Source organism: Lagenorhynchus albirostris, chromosome 4, assembly GCF_949774975.1.
Source record: "Lagenorhynchus albirostris chromosome 4, mLagAlb1.1, whole genome shotgun sequence".
Lineage (NCBI taxonomy): Eukaryota > Metazoa > Chordata > Mammalia > Artiodactyla > Delphinidae > Lagenorhynchus > Lagenorhynchus albirostris.
The window spans coordinates 51,133,877-51,154,955 of record NC_083098.1 but is presented as its reverse complement, the minus strand read 5'-3'; the positions used below and the strand labels follow the sequence as shown (position 1 = coordinate 51,154,955).

The 21,079-nt window shown below is 38.5% G+C and overlaps 1 protein-coding gene across 10 annotated transcripts in view; it reads left to right on the top strand.

Moving 5' to 3' along the window:
- RUFY3 (RUN and FYVE domain containing 3) overlaps nucleotides 1-19,837 on the top strand; it is an 85,207-nt gene extending 65,370 nt beyond the window's left edge. For 2 of the 10 annotated variants that reach the window (XM_060148056.1, XM_060148059.1), the window contains exons 9-18: nucleotides 1,545-1,637; nucleotides 3,012-3,095; nucleotides 5,117-5,284; nucleotides 5,794-5,891; nucleotides 9,953-10,072; nucleotides 11,152-11,251; nucleotides 13,112-13,176; nucleotides 15,681-15,708; nucleotides 16,474-16,542; nucleotides 18,389-19,837. In XM_060148056.1, the coding sequence (XP_060004039.1) occupies nucleotides 1,545-1,637; nucleotides 3,012-3,095; nucleotides 5,117-5,284; nucleotides 5,794-5,891; nucleotides 9,953-10,072; nucleotides 11,152-11,251; nucleotides 13,112-13,176; nucleotides 15,681-15,708; nucleotides 16,474-16,542; nucleotides 18,389-18,532 (969 nt within the window). In that variant the 3' untranslated portion in view covers nucleotides 18,533-19,837. Of the gene's footprint in view, nucleotides 1-1,544; nucleotides 1,638-3,011; nucleotides 3,096-5,116; nucleotides 5,285-5,793; nucleotides 5,892-7,447; nucleotides 8,958-9,932; nucleotides 10,957-11,151; nucleotides 11,252-13,111; nucleotides 13,177-15,680; nucleotides 15,709-16,473; nucleotides 16,543-18,388 lie in introns of those variants that run through there. The other 8 variants (XM_060148063.1, XM_060148064.1, XM_060148057.1 and 5 more) reach the window with 7 other exon arrangements.
- Nucleotides 19,838-21,079: the final 1,242 nt, after the last annotated feature.

Sequence of the window (21,079 nt, the reverse complement as noted above, 5' to 3'; positions counted from 1 at the left end):
TTTCTCCAAAGAAGATATACAGATTGCCAACAAACCCATGAAAAGATGCTCAACATCACTAATCATTAGAGAAAGGAATATCAAAACTACAAGGAGGTATCCCCCTCACACCAGTCAGAATCGCCATCCTCAAAAAATCTACAAAGAATAAAGGCTAGAGAGGGTGTGGAGAAAAGGGAACCCTCTTGCACTGTTGGTGGGAATGTAAGTTGATACAGCCATTATGGAGAACAGTATGGAGGTTCCTTAAAAAACTGAAATTAGAACTACTATACAACCCAGCAATCCCACTCCTGGGCATATACCCTGAGAAAACCATAATTCAGAAAGAGTCATGTACCACAATGTTCATTGCAGCTCTATTTACAATAGCCAGGATATGGAAGCAACCTAAGTGTCCATCGACAGATGAATGCATAAAGAAGATGTGGCCTGTATATACAATGGAATATTACTCAGCCATAAAAAGAAATGAAATTGAGTTATTTGTAGTGAGGTAGCTGGACCTAGAGACTGTCATACAGAGTGAAGTAAGTCAGAAAGAGAAAAATAAATACCGCATGCTAACAGATATATATGGAATCAAAAAGAAGAAAGGTTCTGAAGAACCTAGGGGCAGGACAGGAATAAAGACGCAGTCGTAGAGAATGGACTTGAGGACACAGGGAGGGGGAAGGGTAAGCTGGGAGGAAGTGAGAGAGTGACATGGACTTATATACACTACGAAATATAAAATAGATGGCTAGTGGGAAGCCGCTGCGTAGCACAGGGAGATCAACTCGGTGCTTTGTGACCACCTAGAGCGGTGGCATAGGGAGCGGGGAGGAAGACGCAAGAAGGAGGAGATATGGGGATATATTTATATGTATAGCTGATTCACTTTGTTTTAAAGCAGAAACTAACACACCATTGTAAAGCAATTATACTCCAATAAAGATGTTAAAAAAAAAAGAAATAGGTTTTTAAAATTTTTTTTTGGCTGCGATGGGTGTTCATTGCTGTGCACGGGCTTTCTCCAGTTGTGGCTACTCTTCGTTGTGGTGCATGGGCTTCTCATTGCAGTGGCTTCTCTTGTTGTGGAGCACGGGCTCTAGGCAAGTGGGCTTCAGTAATTGTGGCTCGTGGGCTCTAGAGCGCAGGCTTAGTAGTTGTGGCGCACAGGCTTAGTTGCTCCGCAGCATGTGGTCTCTTCCTGGACCAGGGCTCGAACCCATGTCCTCTGCATTGGCAGGTGGATTCTCAACCACTGTGCCAGCAGGGAAGTCCAGAAATAGATTTTATAACTAAATATAATTACAAGTTATCCATGAGGAGACCCTTGAGGTAAATAATTGTAAGATAACATTGTGGTACTGAAAAAATGTTTACACTAAAAGCAGTAATAGGAGATATTTTTTATTTTTATCTTTAAAGACATTTCTCCTAAATTCCCTATAAGAACATTTTTATGGGGCTATAGATAGCTTTCTTTCCAGATCATGAATTATCTTATCCTGTGTTTAGTGAAAGAAAGATAACGATTATTTTTAAAATTTTATCAACAGCTTGCAGTTGCAAACAACAGGATTATTACCCTGCAAGAAGATATGGAACGAGTTAAAGAGGAAAGCTCCTACATATTGGAATCTAATCGGAAGGTTAATCTTACTGAATTTATGAAATATTCCCAGAGAGCATGTCATGTGTCATGGTGGGGGGGGGGCTGCCTCCAGAGGACCACTTGGTAGCTGTGAGCATTTGCATATGTTAAGTGCACCGTTTTCACTGAGGCTCCAGGCACAATTGAGTGAATGGCAAAGGTTATGGGAGGGGCTATGTCCCTTCTCCTACAGACACTGCTTGGCTTCACCGCCACCCACATCTGTTTAGAGACTTCAATAAACAGTCTAATTCGACGTCTTGTTTTTACATACTAATGATTTGTACTATATTTAAGTGTTCTACTACATTAAATATACCATTATTTTTAGACCATGTTATTGTTTTGTAAAAAGTGTTTATCTGATATCACTGGGAAAGAGTTACCATATAAATGAATTTTCTAGATAACTCAATCCCTTAAAGTATAGGGTTGGTTCCATAACATCTTATGGAAAAGCCCAAACGACCTTTATGGCCAACCCAATACCAAACGTTTTATATATGTCTAAACAGATATTTTGCAAACCTTTTGTATATTGTACAGTTCTAAGCTTTCTTAAGTGGAGGATGTAATTGAACACATTTAGCCCTTTATGATGACTGAATATCATAATTATCAACATTGGCAATTCTGTACTGAGTTACAACGGTGCTACTTTGGTGGGGGTCGGCTATTGAAGTTGATAGAGCTTCTAGCTTCTGAGCTTAAATAGTCCCAGATTACTGTGGGTGGTTTTTTCTGCCTTTTATTTCACTGGCATCTATTGCTTCTTACTGCTGTTAGCATTACTCTCTCTAGAAAGGTCTCCCTACTTATCCTAATGCTTCTAACCTGCTGTGACCTAGGAATCCAGAAATCCAGTTATTAATATTGTTCTTCAAGAGTAAGCACCTAGGCTCTGAGTGGAGACCGACATGAGTAATATGTTTGCCTTTAATGCATGGACTTTGTAAAAACAACTGTGACTACTCAGCATTTTCTGATGAGCTACTCATGTTTAGCTCTGATCTCTCTGTATGGGTGGAGACACCAGATGTGAGATCTCTGGAGTAGGACTACATTCCTGTTTGAACGTTTGGCCCAATTTATAGTTTACAGTAAATGCTATTTTGTTTTCAGAGGCTGATTTTTTAAGACTTCTACCACTTGGTTTGGTAAACTATCTTAGGACTTTAAACAAAATGGAAAGAAATTCCCAATTTGGCTTAAGAATACTTACTAAACTTCTTCAGTTTCTTTGTTGTCTTCGTTCATTATCATACATGTTTAGGTATGATCATTTCCCTTACTAAATAGCAGTGCTAGTGTCCACAAACTGTATAAATTCTTTAAATCCTTAAATATGTACTATTTTATTTATCTTTTCAAGGGCCCTAAGCCAGACAGAACTTCAGAAGGGCAAGCACTGAGTGAAGCAAGGAAGCACTTAAAGGAGGAGACACAACTACGACTGGTAAACTTTGCTTAGGTCCTAATAGTTCAGGAACACATTAAAACCCCTACCTAGGGGTTTTACCTCACAGATCAAGGAATATCAGTAGTGTTCTAGCAAATTTTATGGATCCTATGAAATAGTTTCTCATTCTTTTAACCCATATTCCCTACAGTGCTTCCTCAGTCCTTTTTCTGAGCATTCTCAACAGCCAATGGAATTTTAATTTTTAACTTATTTTTGCTTTTATAGTTTGTGTTGCAAAAACATTAGGTATATAGAACCTACTTTTTTCTTTTCTTAATTAATTAATTATTTATTTTTGGCTGTGTTGGGTCTTCATTGCTGTGCGTGGGCTTTCTCTAGTTGCTGCGAGCAGGGGCTACTCTTCGTGGCGGTGCTCAGGCTCTAGGTGCATGGGCTTCAGTAGTTGTGGCGCACGGGCTTAGTTGCAGAACCTACATTTTTAAACTATGCTATCTCCCCTCCTCACCCCGGCAAAGATATGTCTCCTTGGATTGGGCAGCTCCTCTTCTCCTTAAGAATCATTAATTTAGAATTGTACGCTTTTATTTTTAGTTGTTATTTCTGAATTTATTCTTGTTCTTATACATAAACAGAAAAATGTACATCAGTATTAGTCCTAAGATATTTTTAGAAATTAAAAAAAGAATATATATATATATATATATAAAAGAATGTGTAATAAGGACTAATACTCCTATAATAGATTTTATCCAAATATTAGTATATTAAATACACCCGTGGTATTAGTACATTAACTCTTCCTGTAATTTAGATAGTATGATGACCAAATAATCCCCCTCCAATAATGTCTCTGACAGCAGGGAGAAGCCTAAAAATAAGGGGTGATCTGATTTGTAGTTTGTTATAACAAACAGTGTATAGAACAGAATTTCAGGTTATTTTATAATGTTACTTTAACACTGTTATTTAACATCCTTGAAATATTTATCGTTTTCCTTCTATGTGTTTGTGGATTTGATCTCAAAATACTTTCCATAAGTAAGGTCCTAGAAATAATGTATGTCAGCATTTTAAGAAGCAGTCTGATTTGTCTTCTGTCATGCTAACCACGTACAGAAGAGTGCCTCAGTTAAGTGGCAAGTGAAAAAATTTTACATAAAATTTTCCACATTCTCGTACCACATTAAGATAAATGTTCATTAAAAGAGAAAGAAACCAAGCAAGTAGGCAAGGTTCTGAATGTGCCCTGGGCACAGCATGGATGCAGAAGAACCTCAGGTCTTTGTACCCCTGATCATCCAAATAATGTTGCAGTAATAATGGTTGAAACAAAAATACATCTCATGATAAATGAATAGAAAAATTCAGTTAGCCGCTATATTTAAAATAGATAACCAACATGGACCTACTGTATAGTACAGGGAACACTGCTCAATATTCTGTAATAACCTAAATGGGAGAAGAATTTGAAAAAGGATAACGTGTATACGTATAACTGAATCACTTTGCTGTACACCTGAAACCAACACAACACTGTTAATCAACTATACTCCAATATGAAATAAAAATTTTTTTAAAAACTCAGTTAGCCATATGGACCATTCCCTGTAACTGAGATGTTACCTTGGGGACCCAAAGTATCTTTTGGGTTCCTTGGGCTCTTGAAAATGTCAGTAGCCTCCAAATGAAGAGAATTCCAACTGCTTCATTTTGTGCTGGCTGCTGTAACACTTAATATATATTTCTATAATAAGATGTGACATCAATTGTCTGTTTTAATATCTAATGAAGTGACTCAAGTATTTTAGACATATTAGATAGCACTATGTTTGGCCTACGGAGTTTTTCAGATTTGTAAATTATTGAGTAAATGGTACTGTAATTATCCTAATTATTATTCTTTTTGTTAATGTCTCTGTATTGAATGATAGCTTATAGCTGTTTTGCCAGACTTTATACCTGAGAGTTTTGGTCTACCTTGTCCTGTGGAATTTTGTGGTTTGCACTTAGTTGAGGAAAGAGAGAATAAGTAATTTGTTTTCCTTTCGGGGCAGGATGTTGAAAAAGAACTGGAAATCCAGATCAGCATGAGACAGGAGATGGAACTGGCTATGAAGATGCTGGAGAAGGATGTCTGTGAGAAGCAGGATGCCCTGGTGTCTCTGCGGCAGCAGCTGGATGATCTCAGGGCTCTTAAGCATGAACTTGCCTTTAAGTTGCAGGTAGGCTCACTGGCGCTCTAAAATCCCAGGGCTTCCCTCTGCCCCTCTTCTTCTCTAGAATCACACTTTAAATAGAAGAAGAAAGGGTCACATCTCATTTTGAGGCTAGCTACCAATAAACCACTTTAGGAATCGGTCTATCCTAGGATCCTGTATTGCTGTTCTGGAAAGTCATGGCCACTTTTTACATTGTAACTGGGCAAGAGGGTCTTTTTTATCCTATAAAATAATTTCTACTCTCCAGCCTAACTTGCCAACTGAGTTATATAGATAAATTGATGTACTTTCCAATGTTGATTTTTGAGACAAAACTGCATATAACAATACTAATCTTAAATGTTGCTTCTTGCTTTTTCTACACTTGGTAATTAACTGATATGCAAATACATGAGCATTTCTATTTCTCTAGTTCCCGCTTACCATTAGGTTCAAAAGGTATGTGTGATTTGTTTCAGGATTTTATGTTATATGGAAACATAAACATCACTCATAATTCTTTTCCATAACAGAGTTCAGACTTAGGAGTAAAACAGAAAAGTGAACTAAACAGTCGCTTGGAAGAGAAGACTAATCAGATGGCTGCTACCATTAAACAACTTGAACAAAGGTAAAAGTGCTGTTTCTTTAGTGAAACACTTAGGGCGTTCAGTCCTGGATGTGAAGAGAATGCACTACGCATTTGGCAGAGAGTATGTGGGAATCTCCAAGCTTAACACCAGGCATGCAAGTAGAAAGCAAGCCAGTTAAATTTTGTGTTTTTTAAAGATGTCACTAAAAACCATTTTAGTGTCATGTGTTAGAGGAGGGATACTTAGAAGGATGAAAGGACTTTTAAATCTGTTTGTGATTCTGTTACTGTTCATCACTCAGGTCTTTGAAGACTTTGGTGCTAGGTGATGGAGGGGTACTGAGGGCCCTTCTAATAACTGTAACCCCTTTCCCTCCTCTCTCATCTCCTTTTTCTCTCTGCTTTCTCCTGAATAGTTCTATAGCTTCTACTGTCACATCCCGCCCACACCTCTTCGATCTGTCGGTCTCCCGCTCTGTCCTCAATCTGGAGACCAGTCTTGCATTTTCATCCCCTGACCAGTTACTTCCCACCAGTATCTACAATTCAATCTGCCCAGAGTACATCTTCTCCCTATGCTACTCTTTTCTCTTTCTGTCTGAAGCCACCATGTTCTTCCTGATGACTCAGCTGCCAAGAGAAATGGCTAAGGCTTGAAGATTGAATGAGCCGGGGCACCCATGGTCATTAAGTGTTGCCAGCCTGTGTTGCTACCTGTTAACACCCACTGATCACCCTTCTTGCACCTGAGCAAAACTAAACTACTTACTAGACATGCCTCCCATTTTCCCCATCCATGTCTTGCCTAATAGTTTCACCAATTAGAAATGCCCTTTGTCTTCCCACTTCCTTGTTCTTCAGATACATTTTTTATGTTCAGGCTTCAATGCCACCTACCCAAAGCTTCCTCTAACACTCCTTCCCAGCTAAAAGTAAACTGCGAATTTGTACTAGTTGGAATTCCCATAGCCTTATATCCATACCTATCTATACTGCTTATAGCACTTCTGACTTTGTCCTACCTTATAAACCTTTATATACGTATCTTCTGATGAGAGTCTGAGTTCCTTGACATTAGTTAACTAATCCTTTAAGTTCCCTTGTTGGATCTGTCACAGTGCCTTGAGTGTCCAAGGCATTCATTTAGTAAGTGCATGGATGAAAGGGTGAATGGATGGCTTCTTTTATTCAGATGGCTCTTGACCAGGGTGGGTCCTGAACAGCACTGCATATTACTGCTGAATCAAAAGTTAATTGCAAATTAATAAATAAGCTTGAAAACTCTGGTTTGGCTGATTTGAAATGAAAAAGTATCAGTCTATCTCGGAAGTTATCTAAGTGCTTGCTCATAGCAGTTATATGTTTATGATTTAAGAAATCAATTTTAGTGTTCATAAATTGTGTTTTTGAAATGTATCAGATTATTTTTCAGTGGATTTTTGGCTTGGCGTTTAAAGCAGACAGAACTAAAATAATGACTTACCTCTTCAAGTATTATTAAGCTGACTTGTTCTCTTGCTATTTTTGTCTTTCCTATTTATTCATTTTCTCATTCCCCTTTCATTCCCATTTTTATTTGTATTGTATTAATATAGTGAGAAGGATTTGGTGAAACAGGCAAAGACCTTAAATAGTGCAGCAAATAAACTGATCCCAAAACATCATTAGGCATTTTACAGCTGGTCACCTCGCAAGTTGGATACCACAGCTTAATTGTAAAAGGAAGAAATCTGAAAGTTATTGCATTTATGCTCTGATTCTATATAAAATGTCACCAAACATTGAATTTGCTGGACTTTTAAAAAAAAAACGTTTGATATATATAGGCTGTGTTTTCTTCTTCTTTATTTTCTCCCCAGAGTTAGAAAATTGAGTATAAGTTCTCAATTAAATACCAAATAAACTTTGAGAAATTACTTGAGTTGACCAATAAATAAACACACCATTAAAAAACATCCTAGGGAATTGAAGCTCTGTACATATATGACTGATACCTTTACAGTCCAGTCCCCAACAATACCAGTTTCTAGGTGCGATGTCTGTGTCATTGAGCCTGTTCTGCCATTGCGATGTAATGAACTAGAGGTGACTGCCACATGGTCTTGGACTCTTCTAAAGTAGTTCTGTGTCTCTTAGGCCATGACCCCTTTTCACTTTTGTCATCTAGGTTTAATCCCCAAGCCAAGGATAAGTACTTAGTATTCCACTACAGTTCTACTCTCAGTAACCAAGATTGCTTGCAACTATTTTGCCTTAGTGACTTTGGTGGGGGGCAGTGGGGTGAGGGCGGGGAACGGCATCCTTACATTTCTTTAAAGTCATAGAGATAAAGTTAGTGATTAGGTAACTTATGATAACATAATAATGTGGAAGCTTGGGAAAACCCTCCTAATATTTGTCATCTTCTACCTCTGCCATTTTCCTGCCATTCCACTTCCTATTTAGGTAGCTCAGAGAGAACAATTTTAATAAAAGCACATCTCTTCTATTAAAAAAAAAAAATACGCTACACGTTTTTCACATCTATCCTGCTTTTCCTTTCGGAGTAAAGACAACAAGGCACAGACATGAGTGATGGTTTCCTGCCTCTTGTTCCTTGCTGGCAACGTTTACTTAAGAGTTTCTGTTACTTTTTGTTCAGATGGGAATTTGCTTAAGTTTCTAGGAGAATAACAGTCTATTAGAAAACCATTTCAGAGTAGGAAATAGACAAATGATAAACATATTCATTATTATTATTTAGTCTAAAAATAAAGGTTCCCAGTAGGTATTCATAAACAATAATCAGCAGGGCTTCTTTTTCTAAGTGACCACAGATCTGACCATTCCTAGGCATTACATTGTAATAATCCTATAAATACTTTGATTTTTTTTAAAAATGACTTTGATTTGGGGGAACAGGTGTTAGTTACATAAGCCTTTATTCCTTCAAAAAGTCTTGGGAAAATTTTTGTTTTTCTGTTTTTTCTCATTCTAGTAGATTTGCAGCATTTCAGCTGCTTAAGTGGGGACAAAGATAACCCCTTTGCTCCCAGCTCTTGAAATTCTTTACTGTCTTCTTGGAAAAAAACAGAATTAAGAGAGTAAGATAGATTTCATGTGTGTTTTTATAGGTCCTTGCAGACTTGAACCAAGGTCAAGTCAAAAAAATATGACCAACTTCATGGAAGAGCCTGTACTTTTGAACTTAGTTTATCTCTTATAATTTTGCACCTCTTCTTACCTTCATCAACCTTTTGTGGTGATGAGGTGCCTTTTCTATGAGCATTTGGAAGGAGTGCTCAAACACCAAAATAAAACATTTTAAAGACTATACATAGTAGCATAGTAGCATGCTCCCAAATTCTATTACAGAGAGCCCCAGATATTTCACCTTAGAACATGCTTCTTTATAGGTGCAAAGTTATAGGATATTTGGAAGAAAACATTCACAATATTCCAGAGAATATGGTCAGGAATCTTATGCAGGCCCAGTGCTGAATTGTTTGTCCACTTAGTCACACACCAGTTGGTAGAAATGGAAAAGGAAAGAGATAGCCAAAGGCTTTTCATTATGTTAAAAACCCGAAGCCTGGGTAAAGGTTGATGTATAGTGTCCAGTGATTTAATATAATTTGTGGTTTAGGGAAGGGACCAGGAAAATGTTCTAGTTCCACATACAAGAAGGTAGTTGCCCATTTGCAAGTTCCAGTGTGTATAAAACAGAAATATAAAGTACCAAACCTATTAGGAAATAAAAACAAAAAAGTGGATTTAACTTTAATTACTATGTACTTGAGGTTGGCTTTGGATATGGATTTTCTAAAAAGTGATGTTTTATTGTTTATCATCTAATGGCTGTAAACTGTAGTACTAGAATAAAAAAAAATGGAAAATCAACTATTCCTCTGCCTGGTTCACCTTCATCTTGCTTTTTTTAAAGAATTTGTTTCTTCTCCATCTTTTCTCCCCCCATAATTTCTTCCCACGTCCTACAAAGTTTATTTTCCTCTCTCTGTCTCTTCATGCCCTTGGGTTGTTTTATTTTGTGTTTTGAACTTGGTCTTCCTCCCCACCACGGCTTGTGTTTTTTATCACAAGTTCATATGGCTCACATCCAGATTGCGCCAGGCTGAGCGAGGCCGCCAGTCTGCTGAATTGGACAACCGGCTCTTCAAGCAGGACTTCGGAGACAAGATCAACAGTCTGCAGCTGGAAGTGGAGGAACTCACCAGGCAGCGGTGAAGAACGGGTGGCTTTAGCGGCCAGGGTGGTCATGGGAAGTACTAAGGCCAGACAGCAAGAGAGGGGCGGTCTCCTGATCAAGCCATGTCTGTTTTGTCCTGCCATGTCCTTTCTCCAGAACTAGAATTCAGAAAGCTTCACATACATAAGCATTCCCAAAATCTCGTCAGCATCTTTTGCCATCAAAGAATTAGGAAATTAGAACCCAAGATCCCAGGTAAATAGGATGGAGTAAGAGAATTAATAGCCAACACAACACTAATAATAACAGGATTTCCTGAATTCTTACTGTGTGCCAAATACTTTACTAAGCACTTCATATGCATTCTCACCTAACATCTTCCCATCGACCCTATTTGTAGGTGATCTTATTACCCCCACCTTCAGAGGAAATTGAGGCTCAGTGAGGTTAAATTGTCCAAATTTACACACTTAAGCTAATAGGTAGCAACACTAATTTAAAAGCCAATTTCTCTGACTCCAAGCCCTTAACCATTCTTCCATACTGTCTCTCAAGTGAGACTCAACTCTGTACCTAAGGCACTGACTTCAAACAAATAGAACTTTGCTGTTGGATATAAAAGCACACAGTTACTAAGGATACTAGTGGTTGAGGGTGTAACTGGGGATTAACTACATAACTGTGAAGAGAGAGCAGCTAATTCATATGTAATGGGACTACAGAGTTAGTGCTTTCATACTGTATCTTGCTGAAAATTTAGAAATACTGTCTTTCAATTATAGTAAATCTTCAGTTGACCACAACTTTTCATTAAGAGTTAGTATTAAATGTTGCTATTCGGAGCCGTGACCCTCAGGCACTGGGAGATCCGAAAGTGCATTCTTAATCATCCAAGGAAGATTAAACATGTTGAATGTATTTCAGTGTTACTGGTTTGATTGTATTGTATTTTAGTACTTTAAAACCTGGTTGTCCATATATATCTGGTATCCTTTTTATTAATCAAGTATTAAAATTTAATTACTGAACTCTAAGAAAAGGGTTTGGCATTCTTTAGAAGATAGGAGTACAGAAATCCAAATTTTCATCGTTTTTCTCTCCCACCTATCCCAGGAACCAGCTTGAGTTAGAACTAAAACAGGAAAGAGAAAGAAGGTTACAAAACAACAGGAGCATCCCAGGAAAGGGTTCCCAGAAGCCAGAACCCAAAACGGTAATATTTGTTATTCCCATGTTTATTTACTTAATTTTTAGAGGCTACCTTGATGGGCCAGACAGTTTTCTCTTATGGAACACATGCTTAATTGCTATGGCCTTGAGTACGTAGGTGGCAGGCGAGAGCTGGAGTAAACACATGGAGGCTTGATTCTGAGTCTGCCCCTGGGACACTGTAACTTGAATTCATTTGGAAAAGGGGATTAATGACCATAATTCCCAGTGACCATCTTATTCCTTTCAGTTAAGTAAGATGATTTTAGTATCTAATATTTTTAATAATATGGTATAGTCATCCCTCCCCAACCCTGAATTGCCCTTTAACAGAATTGTCTTAAATATGGATTCGCTTCTGTACACCTTTTTCAAGTCATGAAGATTTCAATTTTAGTATACTCAAGGTACTTCTCTTGGGAAAATTAGAAAAAAAGGGAATTAGGCACGGGGAAAGGAAGGTAATATAGAGTTTAAAGAGCAGGAGTAGAAGCTTCTACAGAACAGTGTTAGGAAAGAGACCTCCAGCAACCTGTAGTGGTGAGAGATCTAACATTGGATTACGATCATCTCTGGGACCCAGGAAACCGAGCCACTCTCTTCAAATAATAAAATCAGGAAAGCGTGAAATACTTTTTCTGTCAAATACAGGGAAAAAAATACCTTCTTTGTAAATATTATATATAACAAAGCAGGACAAATTTATAAGCTTTTTAAAATTTCTAGAGAGTGAGCTGCTAATTTGCTGGAGAGTAGAAAAGTGGTGAACGGAAATTTATTACACCTCTAATGTAACATGTGCAAAGAACCATTCTCTCTGTAGCAGGCTGTCTTTATTATCTTAGTTTAGTGAACATAAAATCTACGTATAAGGGCTTACAGAGATTTACTTAAAATCTTGGCCTGTCTTATCCTGTTTTTCCAGTGAGGCCTTAGATTTCTCAATCTTGAATCGCCTTGCAGTGCGAGCCTTTCCAGGAGTGGTCTGAGAACGTACATGCTCCTTTTAGAGGCTGATGGGCAAGGAGTTCGAGGCAAACAGCAGTGTTTGTGCCACAGGAAGAATCTGTCCCCCCAAAACTGCCCAGGCAGGGCTTAGCAGCATTGGTAGAAATGCAGTTTGGAATTTTCCATTGGTCCTTCAGAGTACAAAACTCCTCGAGTTGTATAGGCTATAGAAGTTGTCATGATACTGAGGCAACTACTTGACCGAGCGTCTAGAGGATTACACAGTCTGCTGGACATGGCCATGCTCGGTTTCACTAGCTGTCCAGAGCTCAGCTGGCGGTTTGTGTGTGTGTATGTTTTTGTTTTTTTTTTTCCTAAGAAGTAACTGATACCTTGAAGCCACTTTGTAAGTAAATAGGATACATTCTGAATTTCATTTGAGTCTCAAGCATTAAAGAAAATATCTACTCTGAAAATCATTTGTTGCAAACCCTATCAGAATCATTTGTTAAGAAACTATTTGGAACAAAGAATGATGGAAAATATCTCGAAAGTTAAACTCCTTCCCTAATTAAAAAAAAAAAAAAGGGCTTCCCTGGTGGCGCAGTGGTTGAGAGTCCGCCTGCCGATGCAGGGGACACGGGTTCGTGACCCGGTCCGGGAAGATCCCACATGCCGCGGAGCGGCTGGGCCCGTGAGCCATGGCCACTGAGCCTGCGCGTCCGGAGCCTGTGCTCTGCAACGGGAGAGGCCACAACAGTGAGAGGCTCGCGTACCGCAAAAAAAAAAAAAAAAAAAAAAAAAAAGCTGCTTAGCTTTATACCCAAGCTAAGACAATATAGAAGAAAATGTCTGCAGCATCATCATTGTTTAGCGGTCTGAATAATTAATAAATTGGGCTGTTTTCTTTTGGCAGGATGAGGAGCACAAAATTCAAGAGGAAAATGTTAAACTAAAAAAGCCCCTGGAAGAAAGCCGCAGGTGTTTATTAATGAAGTATTAACTAAGATATAAAGCTATTTTGGGGTGGTGGGAAAAAGGGAGCTTTTGATATACACTGGCAATGACACAGACCAGACACTGACTTGTAATATTAATATTTCAGAAAGACATTTTGAAGGGGGAGTGAATAAATAACAAGCCAGATATTAAACCAAACTCATTTAGTCCATTCCAGAAGAAAGAAAGAAAGAAAAGTGATCAAGCTGTCCTCTGATTCTTCCCTGGTTAATCCCCAAACTATCACTTAAAGGATTATGTCTAATGTAATCTTTACTGGATCAGTAGGACAAGTAAATGAAGCACAAACCATAGCATTTCCTAGGTTCTTAAATGTACTTGGGCATGACTTGTTTCCACCTAAGTACTAAGTGAAAGGCAGCTATGTTTCAAATAAATACTCTAATTTCCCTTACTTTTTTTGTCTTAAGGAGAAAAACAGTTTTGCTTTATTCCGTTTTCTTAACTCTTCATCTCATTTCCCCGCAACGAAGAACATGGGATCGTTCCAAGGAAGTTGACTTTTAACAATTATTTTAACAACAAAACATTACATACTGCCGCTGTATTAAAAAATGAAGAAGGTCCAACTATGTGACATTCTGGAAAAGGCAAAACCATGGAGATAGTGATTGCCAGGGCTTAGAGGATGTGGATGGATGAATCGGATTTTGTAGGGCAGTGAGAATACTCTGTATGACACTATAATGATAGATACATGTCATTATACATTTGTCCAAACCCACAGAATGTACAACACCAAGAGTGAACCCTAAGGTAAACTATGACTTATGATGTGTCAGTTTAGGTTCAATGACTGTAACATCAGGTACCACTCGGGTGTGGAACGTTGATAATGGCTGGAGGGTGGGAGGTCCAACAGAATATATGAGAAATCTGTGTCCTTTCTGCTCAGCTTTGCTGTGAACATAACACTGCTCTAAAATTTAAAGTCTATTATTAATGACAACAACAAAAATAGATTATTATCAAGGAATGATACCATAGAGGGATTTTGAGAGACCTATACAGTATACATTTTTGGCAGCTGTACCTGTCCAGCCTTTAATGCCTTAAGAATGAGATAGGGTGTCATCTGGAGCAAAACTAGCTGCTGGGGAAGATAAATCACACAGTCCAACAGTAGGCTGATTTTGCAGGTACTTAGCCTAAACTGCTCTTCCTCACCTCCAAGGCCAGAATGATTCCAGTACCTTTAAGTTTACTCCCAAAGAACATGGTCTGATCTAGGACCAGCCTTATTAAATTACAGTCCATCTAACATTATAGATCAGCATGGGCCATGGGAAGGAATTAGACCACAAAATTAACCAGGGCTCAAAAGGGCCTTTCAGAGTCAGCCACGTTCCAGACTAAAATCAAGTCATTTACATTCAAGAGGGTCTTACATGCCAGGTTCTGATTTTATAAAGGCCCTGGGAATATAAGACAATACAGTTGTCCCTCGGTATCCAGGGTGCCAGGAGCCCCTTCAGATACCAAAATCCATGGATGCTCAAGCCCCTTACATAAAGTGGCCTAGTACCACGAATATAATGGGCTCTCTGTATCTGTGGGTTGCTCATCTGGGGACTTAACCAACCACAGATGCGGAACCTGATGATAGGGAGGGACAAGTGTACTACCTTATATTTGTATTGTGCTCTGCAGCTTAAAAAGTGTGTCACATTCATTATCTCCTTACAAAAGTTTAATCATCCATTCCTACTTTACAGGTGAGAAAATTGAGGCCCACAGAGAGGCCCAAGTTGCCTCTCCTTATCATGTCTCCTGTTTTTAAGCCCTTTGTCTCTGCACTATATAATAGCTGCTGCCAGGGCCTATCCTGGCCAGAACTGCAATCCTAAAACATACCGAGGTTTCCTGGGATTGTGGTCCAAGGAACAGCTGAAAACCTGGTAACACTGATGGTCACACTGCCACTCAACCAAAGAGAATTGGAACCATTGTAGATCTGTTTTCCCAGAGCTGAGGCTTTGCTGAGGAGGCTTTGCTTCTCCTCTTGTATAAGTTCTGTTCCAAGTTGGGAAGATCGGGGTTAGCTCAGCTGGTATCATGAAGCAATATTTCAATCTGAATGGGTATGTGGGAGAAGGGACTAATACGTGACATATGATAATGGGTAGGTTTCCATAATATAGGATAGGAAAAAAGCTATTAAAAGTATGGCCTTGGCCATTGACATTTTACAGGTTGGGAAACATAACCACTATTTTCTTGGTAGTAAAAAGGAAACAAAATGTAACTCCAATCTATTTTTAAACAGGAAGCTACTAGCATAATGTAGGATCATATTCTAGAAATAGATTTAACAACCAAAATTTCCTCTCTTTGGAGGTCAACATTAATAATTACTTTGGTCTCAGCAACATAAAAGAACCACGGTATTGCTTTTTGTGTGCTTCTGAAATGATTAAAAAGGAAATATGTTGCTATTAGTTACTGTTTTTACTTTCCCATTGTAGGCTGCCGTCTCACCCTGTGAATGAACAGGTAACTGAGTCTCCTGTCCTAAAACACCTTGTATAAATTAAATAGTTGGCTGGACCATGCCTAGCTGTACACAAGGCAGCAGGGGAGGTAGATGAATGCATACAGGCCTCTGCTTCCCATCCTTTTAATAATATCCTGAACAAACATGCATTTGGCTGAAACGCTCACAGGAAGTAGCACAGTTTGGAGCAATTTACAAAGTAAACAGCAGCTCTTAACTTCCTATCTGAGATTCTCTTTGACATACCACGGGACCTGAGAGCTCACTGTACCTCCCTTTCCCTTAGTCTTCCCTTATATAAAATGAAGAGAAAAAATACTTATTGATCACTTAGAAATAACCAAACATTTACAAATATAGTGGTAGATGACAACTCCATGAGAAAACTGATAAATGCTACTATGTCTGAGTCACTGCTGTCATCTATCTATTAGGATATAATGATGCCTACTCCCTCCATTCTTGGTGATAGAATAAGACAAGAGGGATGGGGCTTCCTTTTTTAGCTTTTTACATTTATATACGTGAATTTTCTTTATATAGATAAAATCACGTTACTTTATTATAAAAATTAAAAGAGCACCAAGGATAATGATAGGATTATCAGAGTTGTATATAAGGTGGTGAGACTGTATGTAATTTGTTCTAGTTTCCAGATAGCCTGTAGTGTGATTATGTTAATTTTGTAACTAAAAAATGCATATTCTGAAAATACTGTTCTTTCCGGGGCTAAGGGAAACTAACCGGCTCACTGTGTGGTTTAGGATCAGCCGCTGCCCTCCGAAAAGCCAGAGATGTGTCAGCTGTGCCAGGAAGACTGCAGTCTAACAAAGGTAACAGTGGCGAGAAATGAACAGGTTCTTCACAGGGACACCCACTGCACCACCAGCCGCTTCTCACGATAGGGACTTCGCTGTATAGAGTGCAGACAGTGGGGAGAAAAGCAAAAGGAGGAAGCATTTAGTGTGTACCTATTTTTTTTCAGTCCTATTAAGTCATGTTAGTAAGTCCCCATTAAAATATTAAATACAAATTAACTATATAAGTAATTTAAAACAAACATAAATTTGTAAGTAAATATTTATTGAGTGCCTACTATGCGGAATGTACTATTCCATGTGCCGGAGAAAGAGTAATGAACAAAATGTAGACCGAGTCCCAAGTCCTTGTTCTTGTTAAGCTTGTGTCTCTTGTGCCATCATTATATAAAGAACCTTGGGCTCAGAGGTGTCAAGTGCATTATCCCAGTTACTGAAAGCCCAGATGCAACCTGACTCTGGCTCCAAAGTCTATACGCCTTCCAGTACTCCATCCTGCTTAGTACAGAGAAGATAGGTTGGGGCGGGGTGGGGGGTTGGGTTCTTTGGTTCTTTGAATTATTTGGGGAAACAGCCTCTGAGAGGGAAATGAGCTCTTTCTCCACCAAATCACTTGTTCTCCCCTTGGATCCTCAAGGGTCTCTGCCTAAACCCCTACCCAGCTTGTTATCCTAGAGTCAGCAGGGTGAAGGAAGCATGCAGGAAAAGAGTGTCTTTGACAGCCATAGCTGTGCCTTGTTCACAGTAGGATCCCCCAGCACCTAATATGGTACCCAGTTCATAGTAGATGCTCAAGAAATGTTATGGACAAATGAATGTCAGAAACAAGTGCTTAGAAGAGAAGGAAACGTGCCCAAATTCTGAGTTACAACCTGCGCGCCACCATTTGCGATCCTGCTAAATTTTAACAAGCAAAATTGTAGCATGACCTAGTCTTAAATTAGCAGAAGCAGATAAAGATGAACTGCCTTTATGGAATTGGAAGTTGTAATTAGAGAAATGTGTTCCCAAACAGAAGAAGCTGCTAATCTAATTCTGGCTTTTCTTTTCTAAGCCATGCAAACTAACTGCAATATGTCAGAGGAAGATTCCTCCCAGGCTTTCAAATAAAAATGACCCCCCCAGCTCTGCTGCACCCTCAAGAAGATGAATTGTTTGGGGAAAAGTAGCATTATTTATGGGGGAAATCATTCTTCACAGCCTTTAAATAGGGACCCTTGGAGCTATGTGTGCACCAACCTATCACAGCTTTACCAGTGGCACTGCCATAATGACCCACATGCTGTCCCACAGTTTGGCCACTAAAGACTCAAAATGGTTAATAAAGAGACTAACTTCCCAATAAAAAGGATGCAGGAAGCTGTGCTCCTGCTGCACTGATAACCCCAAAGGATGTGCTTGTAGAGCATCACAGGAAAGCACTGAGCACATCAGTGTATTAGAAATTATACTTTCAGTTCATGCTCAGCAAAGTTTTTAATCTTATGTCAGTTACCCAACCCTACCCATGGCTAGGTCACTGCCTGCCTTATTTGAAGTATGCTTGGGTAATTGCAAACTAATTTTAGAATTAGCCCACCTAAAGGTGAATATAAATGAAAGTATATATTATAAAGATTAATTATTGTAGTATCTGTTCATTTGCATTCTGTGGAAATGCTTCTCTTCATTTAAATCTAAGAACTAGACTGTATGCTGCTTTGTAGACAGATTGTTTAGTTAGATACTGTGTGGCACACAGCACACATTCAGCCAGTATTTTATTAGACATTGAGCATCTATCATATTTGGCCTCTTATATCCCATGCATCCTTATGCCCTGCTCTTCTGTTACCCACTTAATCTCCCCCTCTCCTTGTAGAATGTGTGTAAGAACTGCAGAGGAACCTTCTGTAATGCCTGCTCAACAAACGAACTGCCTCTTCCTTCAAGTATCAAGCCTGAGCGAGTTTGCAATCCCTGTCATGAGCATCTGATGAAACAATATTCCAGCAGCCCATTGTAAGACTGGAGGCTGAGACCTGGACCAAAACGTCCCTACCTGTGTTAGATGTCAGGATCCCCTAGAGCCCAGACTTTAGAATCAACTCAAGAATTGACAGGAATGATTTAAATAAACCAGGTCCAGGGAGAAAAGGCAGTGGTTGGCAGTACTGGAATTTTGCTCATTTTCTCTAATGACTGTATGAATAAAAGTTACTCAGTTGAGCCTCTCTCTGCTAAATCTAAACAACCCCACTTTGGAGCATTTGGAAGGGCTGTTCATTTTTATGAATAGTGATAATACTACTGGGGTGGATGTTATAGGAGAGAGGGTCCTTGGCGGATAAGAATAAAAAGGAAAACGATCATCCCTCTGTTACATTCTCAGATTCAAGAGGAAAAGAGAATTGTTAACCGAGATTGAAATGACAGATGTTACATATTTTCCCAGATGCTGCTAGACACAAACATTATTTCTTCTTTACCCCCACTAACTACCTCTTCTTTAAAGTATCTCTACCAAACTGTGAACCCAAACTCAGGGAAAATAAATTAAAGAGTAATATAAATTTTGAATGTACTTAAAACTATTATAATATATTATAGTTTTAGGACCAGAATTTTCTAGTTCTGGCCTACATGTGTTTTCATTATCAGAATAAGGAGGAAGAACATTTGCTGTTTTTCCACTTAGTGACTTCAAAACTAAGAATCTGCCCTTTTCAGAATCCCCTACTACACAACAAGCCAGCCTTCCCCACTCCCTCTTTCCTCTCAGTCATGGAAATTATAAGGGGTTTTAAAGATAGGGTTTGACTTTTGCAAGTAGGAAGTATTGAAGCAAAGCTATGTCAGGTGTAAAGTAAAACAAATTTAATTTGTCTTGGCTGAGAATAATTAGCTTAGAATATTTATTAAATTCTTTTGTGAATAAGAGATCCCTTATTCCAGGCTCAGATTCAGAACTGGTAGGCAGGTTTCTTGGAAAGTAAGATACTTCAACATCTCTTAGTAACAAACCCTTTGGGGAAAAAGAGGGAAGTGCATTCAGCAGGGGAAGGAAAAGAAATGGTTTATGCTCTTTTGATTATGTTACATGTGTCTAGATTGTTTGATTCCAGTTAAGACTTAAGAAGATATGATTCTGTAAGTGGCTTAGAATTATGGGGTGGAAACATACTGGAACTATGATATTTGATAAATTCTGTCTCCTGAAAAGGGTTACAGCCCAGAAAAAGAGTTGTTATTCCAGAGGTCTGACCTGTTACTTGGTGAAGCTGAGTTTTCAGAGTACTAGGGAAAAATAAAATCTAATAATTCTAGCCTCGTTTGTTGTCATTTTTTCCCCTTTAAATAGTATTTATTTCTTGTGATTCTTCATTCTCCTTATTTTTTACCACATATATGTGCCAGCACTGTTCCAAGTGCTACAGATAATGTGGGGAATTATCCTGAATTAGCAAGTTATTTTATAATTAATTTTGAATTAAATTGAAAAGAGGCCACATGGAATGTAAGGAGGAATAAGTAATTAACCACTTGAGATTTGATTTTGAAATGCACATAAGCTATATAGCATTTCGTTTTTGTTTTTTTTAATAAAACAAAGCTCCAAAGATCTGTTATTAGTGCAGCTGCCCACAAAAGCAAGGGGACCAAGTCATGAATACCTCGACTTAATGTTAGGCCTTTCTTCCTTGAAAATTGTGCTTTCCACCATTTAGCATCACCAAGAATAACATACTTAGGAATAAACTTAACCACAGAGGTAAAAAACTTGTACACCAAAAACTACAAAACATTGCCAATACTACCCAAAACCATCTACAGATTCAATGTAATCTCTATCAAAAATCCCAATATTTTTGGCAGAAATAGAAGCATTCCTGTAGAACCTCAAGGGATGCCTAAATAGCCAAAACAATCTTGAAAAAGAACAAAATTGAATGTCTCTCACACTTCCTGATTTCAAAACTTACTACAAAGCTACAGTGATCAAAAGAGTATGGTACTGGCATAAAGACAGACATACTGACCAATTGAATAGAGAGCATAGACATAAACCCCCACATATATGGTCAAATTATTTTTGACAAGGGTGCCAAGACTTCAATGAGGAAAGGAAAGTATTTTCAAAACTGATGTTGGAAAAACTGGATATCCACATGCCAAAAATATTAAAAGGGACCTTTACAACATACACAAAATTAACTCGAAATGGATCAAAGATCTGAACATAAGGGCTAGAACTATAAAACTCAGAAGAAAACAGAGAGAAGAGAAAGACTCATGACATTGGATTTGGTAGCAATTTCTTGGATAAGACACCAAAAGCACAGGCAACATAAGAAAATATAGGTTGGGCTTCATCAAAATTAAAAACTTGTGGAGAAACTGGAACTCCTGTGCACTGTTGGTGGCAATGTAAAGTGTTACAGCCACTGTGGAAAACAGTATCGTGGTTGGTTCATAAAGAAATTAAAAGTTCCATTAATACAGCAGTTCCACTTCTGGGTATATACCCAGAAATGAAAACAGGGACTCGAACCAATTATTCATACACCCACAT